The 13,013-nt window shown below is 51.0% G+C and overlaps 1 protein-coding gene across 2 annotated transcripts in view; it reads left to right on the forward strand.

Annotated features, from left to right (window-relative positions):
* Positions 1-13,013, forward strand: part of PLXND1 (plexin D1) — a 69,254-nt gene that overhangs the window by 9,009 nt on the left and 47,232 nt on the right. For both annotated transcript variants that reach the window (XM_063411285.1, XM_063411287.1), the window contains exons 2-3: positions 9,713-9,889; positions 12,826-12,957. In XM_063411285.1, coding sequence (XP_063267355.1) covers positions 9,713-9,889; positions 12,826-12,957 — 309 coding nt within the window. The remainder of the gene's footprint in view (positions 1-9,712; positions 9,890-12,825; positions 12,958-13,013) is intronic.

The raw sequence follows: 13,013 nt of genomic DNA on the forward strand, positions 1-13,013 counted from the left end.
ATGGGGCATGTGGCTGCTGGGATGGGATGGTTGGGGGGTGTCACTGCTCCTCTATACCAGGCATGGGGTGGATGGGGGTTGGCATGCTTGACTGGAGGAAGAAAAATGGCTCCAGGGTTGGGCATCTGCTGCTTGCTTGTCCCCAGTGTCCTGCCCCAGGGCAGTGTTGCAACAACCCCATGCACTCAAGGTCCCTTTGGCATGGTGAGCCCTGGGTACAGCAGGTGCAGCTCCTGTGTTGGGGCAGCACTGTTGTCCTTGTTTCATGGTGGGGAGGTGGGTGCTCAGGTCCCCTGATCGATATCTCTGATCAAAAGAGTGGCAGTGTCAGGATTTGAATTGAGGTCCCAAGTGTTTGTGTGTGACTGTCCCCAGCACACATCCCTGGAGCCACATTGTGGCAGGGGACCCTCAGCAATGTCTGCAGGAGGGACCACTTTGCTATTTCTGTTTTTGGTTTGGTCAGGTGTTTTGGGGTATTTTTTTATTTCTTTTTTTTTTTTTTAATTCCTGTGGGATTGGTAAAGAAATTATTTTAAATTGTTGTTTTCAAGTTGGGCTGCAACACCCTGCAGCAGGTGGAGTAGGTGGCAGACTGTCTACGGCACCTCTCACTTCAAGAGGCCAGTAGAATTTATTGACTTTTTAAGGAGAGGGAGCAGTGCTTATTCCTGACATCTGGAGAGCAGCTCTGCTGGCAGCCACTCTTCTGACAGAGTGAGGCTGCAGGGGTGTGGGACGGTTTGTGCCTGGGAAAATCCAGATCCAGCTGGGCCAGATGGGCCCCGTCAGGTGTGATGTGCTGGTGAGCAGGGTGGATAGCAAAGCCCCAATGATCTTGCCTTGATACCTGCTGAGTGTCAGCAGGGCTTTTCCAATGTGGAGAGTGTGTGCTGGCTCCTTACACAGGTCTGTGGGAGTCAGGACTAGGACGTCTCCAAGGAGTGGGGACGTGCTGGCTGTGGCATCCCGCAGTGACACAGGTGGCACATGGTCTGATCTGCTGTTGCTGATCCCTGTGCCTTCCTCTCCTGTTTATCAGACCTGTGGATAAGCACAGCCTTGCAAGGTGGGACAGGAGGCTCCTCAGCGTGGGCTTTTTCCCTGATGGGCAACATGAGAGGGGTTAACTTGGATAGTCAAGCTGTTTTCCATGTTAGGACGCTTGTTCGGCTGTGCCCCTGCTCTGAAGGCAACAAGGCCAGGGTCACAAACACGGGTTTGCTGCCATGTTCCCAGGAGTGCTGCTGTGGAGCTGTGGAGCTTTGGTGGGGGGGTTGAGCCCAGGCACAAAGCCCAGTGAAAGTCTCAGTGTCCAGTGAAGCTGCAGGCTCCTGTTTGCATCTGCAGCCATGGAACCTAGCCAGTGCTGTGCCAGCTGCTGGAACAAGGCTGCCTATTTTCAGGCCTGAACCACTGGAGGGTTGTTGCCATTATAAGATGTCTGCAGGTTGTGTATGGTAGGCAGAAATGGAATACAAATCTTCCAATTCTGACCCAGAAGCAAAATTGCCTGAAAGTCTGAATCTTGAAAATGTGGACATCTATTTTTTGAAGGAAATCTGGAACTTGCCTTTCCATTTCTGTCTCATCTCTGTTTAACGTATTTTGCTGCTGTGTACAACTCCCTTCTGGAGCAGGAGCCCTTTGGTTATTTGGTTTTCATCCACCGTCTGCTGCGTGCTGCCAACATCCAGCAGGCTGTGAGCTGCTTGTGGCCACTGCCATCTCTGGTGGGTCACCTAATTAAAAGGGGCAATTGAAAACCTGGCACGTTCCCAAAAATAGCTGTGTGCGGAGTGATCATTTTGGGAAGGGAAATTTTACAGTGTGATGATAGCACTCGAGGAAGAAGGGGAGAGGTGAAAAATGAGGGAGTTTAGTGGAATATAATTACAGGGTTGTTTGGCTTTCAAGTCCCTGTCATCTTTCAATCTGTCTCATAGACCATTGGGGTTCAGAGGCATCAGGACTGGTGTGCTGTTGTGTGTGGTTTCCCAAGGCTCGGAACTTGTGCAGGACGGGGGCTCAGGTTGGGCTTTTGGCAACCAGTGTAGGACATCATTAAATGGGGAGGAAACTGGGGCTAAATGTCTGCTTGAAGGGACAGAAATCTGTGCCTGGAGAGCAGATCCAGGTGATGTCTGGTTTGATGTGTACAAGTGCAACGAGGTAAGGGGTAAAGGACTGAGATGGGTGTTCCCTGTGTGTCCCTCCTGGGTCTCCCAGCCAGGACACTGCTCTGGTCAGCTTGGTGGCAGCCTTGTTGCTGGGGCTGTTTGACTCTGGGACCACAACTCAGCTACACTAATGTAAGCTGCTGGGAAAAGATGTCAAGTTTTGGGAGGAGCTGGGGTTGCAATGGCATCCCTGGGATCTCCTGACTGTAGTGCCATTTCTTGCTGAGATTTGGTATCACATTGAGCTCAGTGGGTCTCTCCAAAAAGCTTTGGAAACATCAGTTTCTACAAATTTTGAAGACAAAATGTAAAATATAGAGAAAAGGAAAGCCTTACATGCTTTAACCAAATCAGAGCAGTGCTCAGCTGCTGAATCCACTAGGACCACTGATTTGTAACAAATTTTGAAATTATCCAAGTTATATAATTATTACGATCCTAATTTCCTAACTGGGAGGGGCATGGGGTAGGGAGTGAGGACCTCCAGAGTTGAAGCTGTGGAGATGTCAACAGGCACAGTGCTTTCAGAGTGATGCCTGGAGATCACCTTTTGCTTTGTTCAGGTGTTGCCTGCGAGAGGAGACAGGGTGTGAGTGTGGGGGCTGGCCACAGGCCAGAGGAGCTGGCTCACACGTTCATGCTTTGCACTTCCATAACCATCTGATAGTTCTCTTTACTTGAATTTCTTCAAGTAAATGAGGGCAGGGGTTAGGGTGGAGGGAGGCTGCACTGGCGATCCGGGGAAATGGTGTGTCTCCTGTAGACTCCATCTGTACAGCTTGGTTGCTTATGCATTTGGAGTGCTCAGTTAGTGAGCAAAAAGGGTTTTATTAACCTTTCTGTGTCAAGCTTCTTCTGTGGGCTGCGTGCTCGACCAAGTAGTGGTGGTTTGTTTTTTGGACTCCTTGTTTTTTGGTGCTGAGGCTGTGGAGCAGGTGATGCGTGGGGTGCCAGAGGGGGATAGCACTGCAGCACAGCGTTGCTTCTCAGAGGCAGGTTTTACTTAGGATGCATAAAAGAAGGGTAGAGTTCTGCTCATTATCTCGGGGTTTAATTGATTTAGCAGAACTAATGAGGAAAATGCAGGAAAACATTTACTATAAACTGTTGCTAAATGAAATAGATTTGAACTGACACATGCAAAAGACCAGTTGTGCTAGGTAAGGAGCTGTTACTTTAATGGATGCTTTTTTCAGCCCTGACTTGCACAGATACGCCTTCAGAGCACTTTGAGCATGTGAAGTGCTAAGTGTTAGTACTAGCAGTAATAAAATAGTAACGACCAAAGATCGAGGAGCCAAACTCGTGGTTCACCAGGGACTCTTCCCCGTGGAAGAGGGTTTGAATGGTCTGAGGTTGGTTACTGAGGCCAAAGCTTAATGTAAATGAGAAACACAGGTTGAGTGGTGGAGGGGTAACAAGGAAAGAACAGCTAAGAAAGCACAGCCTAAATAAACTGAGCATCTTCCTCTGAGCAGTTTCAACGGGGGAGGTATCTCTTGGGCTTCTGAGCAGGAGTGGGTGTCCTTGAGATGAGGCACGCTTGGCTGATCTGCTCAGCCCTCTGTCCCCAGGGAGTGGGAAGAGGAGCTGAGTTTCCAAGAGGGGTGAATTTAAAGGACATACAAGCTCTTGCTGCTCAAACACGTGCTGTTCTGACTGTGACAACCCCTCTGGAGCCTGTTTGTTAATCCCTCTGCTTGCCCATTCCTGGTGGATTTGATTGTATAATCTGAAGTATTGTATGTAATGCAGGATGAAGGCTAACATAATAAGCTTGACCAGTCTTCCTGGCGGCATGAAGGATGTGCAATTTTAGTTTAAAAAGTGCTTCTTTTTCATGTTTCTCTGCTTTGAGCAGTTCCCCATGCTGTTGCACTTGCTGTTTCAGTGCCCTGCTGGGAGAAGCACTGGTGGGTGCCAGACCCCCGACTTGTGTGGAGCAAGGAAGGGGGACCCATGCTGGGGCTGCCAGAGCTGGGAAGGGGTTTTGGGTGCTGGTTTTGGGGAACTGTGCAGGTCCTGCCAGTCACCTTCAGCTTTCTCTTCCAGTTGGTGTCAGCATGACAGGATTAGGATGGAGTGAAGGTGGCCACGAGCTGGGCCAGTTGTGGCTGAAGGAGGGAGCAGAAGAGACTTAGAGGGGAACCACACTATCAGCTGCAGGCATCCAACTTTGGTGCTACTGCTGGAGCTGAGGCTGGAGCCTCTGAGGACTCACAGCAGCAGATTGTTGGATGGCAGTAGGGACCTGTGGTTGTTCAAGCTGTTGTCAGGCTTTGGCCTCACTGTAGCAGACTGGCTGTGCCTGCAGCTCAGCAGTGCCCCAGTCCTGTCCCAGTCTCTGCGTCCTCCTGCTGAGGTGGGTTCTGGCAGGCAGCAGCCGAGCGGGCATACGTGCTGTCTGCCCAGGGCTGCCGCTGCCAGAGCAGCAGATGGAGCTTGGGCTTTGCCCTCTGAGATGATCTGGGACTCTGAGAGCCTCTTCCAGCCTTCACACTCTCACACCTCTTGTGGTTTGAGGTCTGTGGCTGCGGTGGAGGTGAGCATGGCTGCTGCTGCTGGGTTGCAGTGATTTAGCCCAACCCAGCCGTGCCTATCCCCAGCCATCAGTCCTGTGCTTGCTGTGCCCTGCCTTCCAACAGTCCTCTGTGCTCTGACCCCTTCCTTACCCCAGCCACCAGTCCCGTGTGAGGCTGCCAAGAGTGAAATTTAGGAGCTGGCAGAAAAGTTTGGAGTCAAGAGTAGAGAGAGGGAAGAATGAGTTTTCTAAGAGTGATAGCTCCCTGCAGGCACAAGGTCCGGGTGGCTGCTGGGAGCAGAGGGATGTTGGGATAGACCATTCCAGGTGTCACATTAGTGGCTGGCAAAGTACCCTAGCCCAGGGCTGACATTGTGCAGATGGGTAAAACACAGCAAAACCGCTGTCTCCTTGCTTGAGGAACGTGTGGTCTAAGCAAATTGGAGTGCAAGTCTCACTTTAAGCTTTTTTTTTTTTTTTAATAACACCTGCTGTGCTGCATGGATCCTGTGCTGTTGGCAGTTCTGGAGAAAAAATGGTCCAGATTCACTTTGCCAGAGATTCTCAGCCTGCGTGCCTTGACTGGCCACAAGTGCACATTGATTTGCCTCCTGTTGCCTAAAAAATAAGATGGGAAGTCTGAGGAGCTGTCTGCTAATGCCTGCCCTTGAGCAGCACTGCAGCTGGAGACTGCTTACATCTCAAGTGCCTCAACAGTGGAGTCCTCTTCTGAGGATGACATTTTCCTCCAGGCATCCCAAAAAGCCTGGTTTTGACAGGTCTGGTTGTGGCACTGCAGCAGATAAATGAGTGATTGTGTGTACAAACTGCTAGGGGACGGGGGAGCTCCGGGGGGAATGCTGGGGGTGTGTGCTTGGTCTGGGCTCTGCCCGACACAGAGCAGGGCTTGTGCTCTCCCTTAGCATAATGCAGCCAGGCTGGCTTGGCATCACTGGCTGTGTCCATTCTCCTATGTAATATTTCACCAGTGATTTTTACCTTGTCCCTACTGTTCAGTGCGAGTCTGTGTCCTGCTATTCTCTCAAGACAGTATCCTAATTATTCTGAATATTCTCTCTGCAGTCAGAAATTTCCCTGAGTCATACCTAAACGTTAATAAAAGCCTAATGGTTTATGTTAAGGAAGGCAAGAGATAAAACTAGAGCCCTTTTATCACAGCCTTTAATGGCCTGAAAATGTCAGTTGTGTGGGAGCAGCTGCCAAATTTTGAGCCTATGAAGATGATGGCTAAGTCCCACAAATCAACAAGTTTGGAGCGGATTATCTGATGCTGGCTGTGTCATTTTCCCAGGACTCCAGGCATGCTGGAAGCCAACACTTTAATCCTCTCTGATATGAAGTCTGAAAGGGGCCGGGCTCCCCTTCTCGCTCCGGAGCTCTGGAGCTGCTGCAGCGCAGCCGGCCTGGCCTCGTGGAGGGCAGGGGCTCAGGGCTTTCCTCTGCACCACAGCTTCTGAGTCACAAATTAGCTCCAGCTTTGCTTGAGAACTATTTTTAAGGTCACAAACACAGGATGCAGAAATCAGCGCATTTCATGGTTTTCCTGAGAGCTGCCTCACCACTCCTCTTCCTCCTTCTGTTTCCAGCAGACTTCCTTCCCGAAGGGACATCCTGCCTGCCCAGGGCTGGGGGGCTGTAATGGAAATTCTGGGAAATCGCTTTTTATGCTCCTTATAGGCCTGGGATAAAGAACTGAACTCACACTGTGAAGACAGCTGAACTCTTGAGCTCTGATGTGGCTGGAAATCTTTTATCTCTGTCCCACTTTGTTTCTGCAGTCTCACTCAGGGGTTAATCTGAGTAACCATCCTCTTAGCTGTGGCCCCTCGATTTGAATTCATTTGCATCACTTGTGAAGTTTTGCAGCAATAGCACATATTGCAGTGTGCAGGGGCACAGCAGCATGTTCCCCTTCTGGCAGGGCATGGGGGCTGGCAGAGCTGCTTGGCTGGTGCTGGCTGTGGCTGTCCCCAGCTTGTGCCCAAGAGGCTCCTCAGCAGCAGCAGAGTGGCAGAGTCAAACCCTTCGTGGGCAGCAGGTTTGGGATCTAGAATCAGCCCACAGTTCTGTGAGCTACTGAGTAGCCAGAGTGTCAAAGGAAAATAAAAACAATACAGTAAATGCCCATGGGGTGTTTTAAAATGCAGATTATAGAAAGAGATTGGTTTTGGAAGAAAACATAACATTTGTTCTTTTCCCACTTCAGGATAGAGCAGCTTGATTTAAGGAGTGAGATTTAACCCCTTCCTCTTGGAGATGGCCACCTATTCCATTCACCCAATGCAACTCCCCAGCTGTGGTCACTGCCTCCAGGAGGATGTGACTTGGCTGTATCCTGTTTATTGTACCATGATGGAGTTAGCTGTCCCCTTGGTGCTGTGGGGTACAGGCAGCAGCAGCACAGCATGTCATCCCTTCTTTGGACCTGGGAGAGGGAAATACCATATGTCTCCTACCCATCCGTTTGTTGGAAGATCTGATGTCATTTGAAGAAAGGTGTTTCAGAGGAAGGATGTGTGCAGCCAAAATAAAGCTTGGCCTGGGTTAGAATAGTTACATCCTGTTTACTGTGGAAAACACTTTGCACTGATATGAGCTCTGAAATGCATGATTTATAAGCAGGCAGGCGCTGCAGATAAGGGACTTCCCGTGATTTTGGCCACCTGTGAGAAGAAAGGGCCATGGCTGGCAGGCAGTGATGCTGGTCCCGGCTCCTGCGCAGCTGCCATGGAGAGGAGGTGCTGAGCATCCCTTGGGGTCCCAGGTGGCCGGAGGTGCCTCTGTGCCTCAGTTTCCCTGCAGGAAGGAGCCTTGTAAGCTTCAGGTGGTGATATTCTCAAAGAGTAATGAAGAGGAGTTAGAGATAATCATCCCTCAGACAAGTAAATAAACCCAAGTGAATTTCTAAATATCTGTTTGTGAAGGAATCATTAAATCAGAAACATGAATGGCTTGCCATGGCCTCTGTATAGTACAAAAAAAGTTGTGTGGCCCAGTTAAAGGCCAAACATACACACTTAAGAATTTGGGCTGTGGTTTTACTTTTTACTAGAATGAGATACAGTAAAACGGCAAAATGCATTGAGCATTGCATCCACAAACTTGATCCTTTCCTCTTGGTCCCCTAAGAACAGAGCTAGAGCTGCACCTTCGAGTGTGCTGCCCCGTTTGGCACTCATGTGATCAGAGGAAGATTTTCACATCAGGCTTTGTTACTCCATGTCTGGCACAGCCAGTGGTGGCCACGGGGTCTGGTGGGGCCCAGGGGACCAAGGTCAGGGTGGTTCTTTGGAGAAAATGCAGCCTGTCTGTAGTGGCACTGTGGCTGTGCCAGTCCAGCAGCAGCGATGTGAGCCTGGGTGTGTCTGCAGCAGCACGATCCCTGTGCCAGGGGTACGTGCCCTTGTGCAGAGGTGGCTGTGGCTGTGGCTGCCCTGCTGGGTAGCCCGTGCTGTTTGCTGACCAGCTGCTGCAGCACACCGAGGGCTGGCTGGCACCCACAGCCCCTGGTGAGGTTTGCTGCTGTCCTCTACCATGCAAGGGGCAGGAGCGGGCAGTGCCATGGCCTGTAGTCTCCATGCTGACTGCTCCCTGGACCAGCCATGGCCGTGACAGGGAGGTCACCAAACCCCTGTGGGTGTCTGTCTGGGCTTCTTTTCTTTTGCAAGTGCAGGGGCACCATCTCTTGCTTATGCATCCAAAGCCCCATCGCTTTGCATACCTTTTGGGTTTTAGCATGTTTCTTCCCCACTTCTTCCCCAGGAATATGTTGCTGTGGGGTAAAAGTTGGACCTCAAAGTGGGGTGACCCTGCAGAGAGACCCTGCCCAGTCTCACCCTCCTGTTGCAAAGCCTAAAGATTTGCTTAATCTTCTGAACTGTCTGGAGAGAGGAGAGAGCCAAAGCTTTAGCCTGGTTCGATTAATGAAATAGTAATGATGACCAGGGAATTTGCATCCAGGCCCTGGTGCAGCCCGGGGAAGGAGGACTGTGCTGGACAGGCTGGTGATCACCTTTTGCCTGGTGGAAACAGCATTCCCATTCCCTGACAGATGCAGCCTCAAATTCCTGCATTTATTCTGCTTAAATTCAGACTTCTGTCAGGTTCTGTGGCAGGGCTATCTGTCTTATAACTGGATTCAGAAAGGCATAATGTGCTTTGTCCTTGGGGTGTGAGCTACAGCTCTCCAGGCATGTCTTGCTGGAGTTCTGTGCAGGCACTTCCCAAAACTGGGGCTTGGGTTGCGGCAGCGACCTGTCAGGTGACCTGGGGATACTGCTGGTGTGGAATGCCAGCCCTGCCCAGGAGTGTGACAGTGTGGTCACACCCCCCACAGGCTAAACCTGGGGTGCACTGTGGATGATGTGGCAGTGGCCCTTGAAACGTGCCCATCAGTTGAACAGCTCCAGCTGCACCCACTGCAGCTCAGAAGAGCTGCTGCAGAAGTTACTGCAGGTGAATTGTTGGCAGCGAGACTGTTGCGATGTTCAGGCACTGTCGAATCCATCCAAGTCGTCTGAGCAGAGATTACATGAGGATCTCAGAGGATTTGGAGTGAAGGGGTCATAAATCTTGGGTGCGTCTTGGCAGGGTAGTAGGAATATGAGGCATCAGTTCCGCTTGCAGATGCTGCTATCATGCAGCAAATGCACTAATTAATTTAGCACAGGAGAGGCAAGTCTCTTGTCTTGCTTTTGGCCAAGCAATCAAATGCCTGCTCACAGACACAGGTCAGTGACAAGTCCTTAAGCCCTGCCTTTGCCCCTTGGCACCTGAGTCGAGGTGGAAGCCCTGCTATCAGCCTTGTGCCCCACGTGCCAGCCCTCGGGTCAGCTCGTCCCACTGCTGCATTTCCTGCTCCGTGACTCAGCGGTGAGGGGCTCTGGGAAGGCAGAGCAGGGCTCTGGGTGGTCTGCACTGCTCCCGAGGGGGGTGGCAAGGGAGCATACTGATGTTTGTGCAGCCTGTTGATGCTTGTGTCTCTCCCCAGCTGCAGCCGGAGCAGCTGGACTGTGGAGCTGCACACCTCCAGCACCCACTGGCCATCGTGAACCCTGTCACGGCCACCCCCATCTTCACCTACAGCGGCCTGACTGCGGTGGCAGTGGCCAGTGTCAACAACTACACAGTTGTGTTCCTGGGCACGGCCAGCGGAGGACTCCTGAAGGCAAGTGGGGCCCAGCAGCAGCAGCGTGGGGCAGCAGGGTTGGGGACGGGGTGGGTGTTGGGGCTCCTCCTTCCAGCACCTCTGGTCTGCCCAGAGGATGACATCTCTTGTCTGCTTGGTTTGAGCACCTGCTTCCTGCAGGCAGTGAAGGAGTCATTGCATACTGCCGCAGCCTGGGCAGTGCTACAGCCTGCCTGATGAATGGTGGCTGCTAATCACTGCTCAGGGCTGCCATGTGAGCAGGATGTTTTTGATGAACCCTAAGCTGAAAATGCTATTGTGCAGCATTGAATTATTAATTAATTTTATTAGACTATTTTCTTTATTATATTAATATAATTTAAAAAATGCTATTATTTACACAATATAATATATTTTTAACTACAATGTTTTGTTATTAACTTATTATATTATTATTTTAATAATTGTAATAACAATTACAATTATTAAAAGCTTTTCTAATAAACTCTCCCTCTGAGGTGCTGGCTTTTGGAGACTCCATGTAGATAGGGGAATCACAAAGAGATTCTTCTCCACAGCTGAATCTGAAGCAGGTGTGAACCCACGGTGGAGTCTGTTCCAAATAACGTGGCAGAGGTGATGCAGGGTGATGCAATGCCCCAGCTCTGCAGCTGGGGCACAAGGCCAAGCTCTCAGTAACCTCAGTGCTTGAAGTTTGCTCAAGAAAGTTTTGATTCCAGGCAGCCACAGCAGTCTGGTAACCTGCCAGTATCAAAAGTCCATAGAGAAGAGAGGGAAAAGGCCTGGAGCAGAGACAGCTGATACCTGCTTTATCTCTGCCTGGGGGGACTGGTGCATAATGTGGGATACTGGATCAAAATACTTGGAGAGAAGAAAACTTACCCAGCCTCTTCCCTTGCATCCAAGTGCCCCTGGCAGAAATATGGAAGCAATCACAAAGGAACTCCCTGCTTTGATTTTTGCCCACAGGGGCAGGTAATTTGGGAGGGTGGGAGGGAGCTGGCGTTGGGCCAGGCACAGCAGGCTGGGGGGCACATGCCACACGCAGCGCAGCCTGTTCACACGGCATTAACAGCTCTGCTCCATTATCATCTCGGAGAGACCAGCCTTATCTGCAGTGCCTCCATTAGGGAGAGGCTCCTGGCTACCCTGTGCTGGGATAATTTGCTCAGATAGCTGTAATCTAATTCCATAACACAGCTGCATAACCAGAAGCCCTTCTACCTTTGGGGCTCCTTGCTCTTTGGCATGGGATGCAAGATAGTTTGCATGAGCAAATCATTCAGATTTGTTGCCTGAAAAGGCAGCAGAGGGGCAGAAATGGTGCTTGCCCAGCTCCTGCCTGCAGCAATTAGGGCTACCAGGGGCATGTAAGGCAAATCAGTGCAATTCTGTGGCTGCAGATGGGCATTTGGTGAGGGCCAGTACCACGTGTGGTAGTCATGGAAGCGTCAGCAGTGCTTGGGCAGCATGGCCAGGGCAAGACCCCGGTGCAGTGCCCTCAGGGGTAGCGGTGGGAGGGAGGGGTCTGTCCTGATGTGTCCTGGAAGCTGCAGACGTGCCGTGGCGGGGTTACCCAGGACTTCACTCGCTCTGCTCCCACCAGGACCCAGCGCAGTGCGTGTCCTCCGGCCCACCCCAGCCTGCTTGCCTGCTGCACCAGGGCTGGTGGTCGCTGCCCCTCTGTGCTGCTGTGGGGTCTCCCCCAGGGCCTGCAGCCCCCTGGGATCCAAGGAAATTCCTGTGTGAAGAGGGTGTAGGGTGAACATGCCCGGGAGGCCCAGGGACCCAGGCACAGGTGTCTGTAAACAGCCACACGTGGAGCACATCTCAGCAGTGAGGGGGAGAGGATGCAGTGGAGAATGTCAGGGATAAGTTCATGGACATCTTGGGTGATCCCAGGGAAATAACTTAGCTTCTGGCTAGCCAGCTTTTAAAAGGGACACAGTGATAGTTCCCTACTTTTTCTACATAGCTCTCTGTGTTTGCATATTTCTTAGCAGAGAGAAGCCTGAGCCTGTGCTGACATACTGGGGTGTGTCAGTGCTGCTCTAGTGTAAGAATTAATTAACCTATGTTAATTAATTAATCCACATTTAGAGAACAGAAGCACACTTGGTCATTAAAATTACTGCCTTCCCTTGCTAGTAAGGAGGCAAGAATTTTCCTCATTCCCTTTCTGTTTTAAGTTGAGAAGTGACTGTCACGAGAAATTGTGTAGCCCCATTGTTACTTCCTCTCAGCAATGCCACATTTAATTTACTGAATTTTCAAGTCAAATGCCAAGACATTCAGAGAACTGAAAGGCAGGGTGAGGCTGTGCAGCCTCCTCCATCACTGCCAGCGCTTCGGCTGGTGATTCATGAGGCAAGGTAGGACTTGGCACTCCCGTGGCAGCTGCTGTGGTCTTCTGGAGTCAGCAGGGATAGAGGCTTCTTCTGGCTGGGAGTGACAACACTTATTTTTCAAATATGCAGGGAGCAGGAGATGCCATGCCATACAGCCCTGTTGCTGGTTTTCACTGTTTTTCATTAAGTTTTGGAAACTCAGTGTTCTCTGTACAGAATGTGCGAGTGTGTGTGGTGAGGCCTGAAGGCTGGTGCCGCTTGCATGAGGGTAACACAAACGCTGCTGTGCCTGCTGGATGCAGCTGTGCAGGGCAGAGCCTCCAGTCAGACCCTTCCCAGAGGCAGCCCCTCAGAGGGACCGGGGACGAGGAGGGTCCTGCACCACTGAGCGAGGCTGGGGCTTTCTGGGCCGTGCCATGCCTGCCCAGTGACACAGAGCTGACTTTCCAGGAAAGTGCAGCCTGCAAAGTGTGCAGAGATTCACAGTGCTTGACAACTTGAGGCACCACTGTATACCACTTTGGTTTTTATTTATAACCAAGGAGAAATAATCTTCTCCCCTTGTGTTTGAAAATGGTCTCAGTGAGTGGCCTCTTCTCTCTACAGATTAACCTGGACAGTACGATGGAGGTTATTAGCAGGAGATCCATTTCGGTGGCTTACGGAGAGCCTGTCCATCCCATCATGCAGTTTGACCCTTCTGATTCCACCTACCTCTACCTGATGACCTCTTACCAGGTGAGATCTTCATTCTTCAACAAAACAGTTCTTGGAGCACAGCACACATTTGATTT

This window comes from Prinia subflava, chromosome 14 (genome assembly GCF_021018805.1).
Source record: "Prinia subflava isolate CZ2003 ecotype Zambia chromosome 14, Cam_Psub_1.2, whole genome shotgun sequence".
Classification (NCBI taxonomy): domain Eukaryota; kingdom Metazoa; phylum Chordata; class Aves; order Passeriformes; family Cisticolidae; genus Prinia; species Prinia subflava.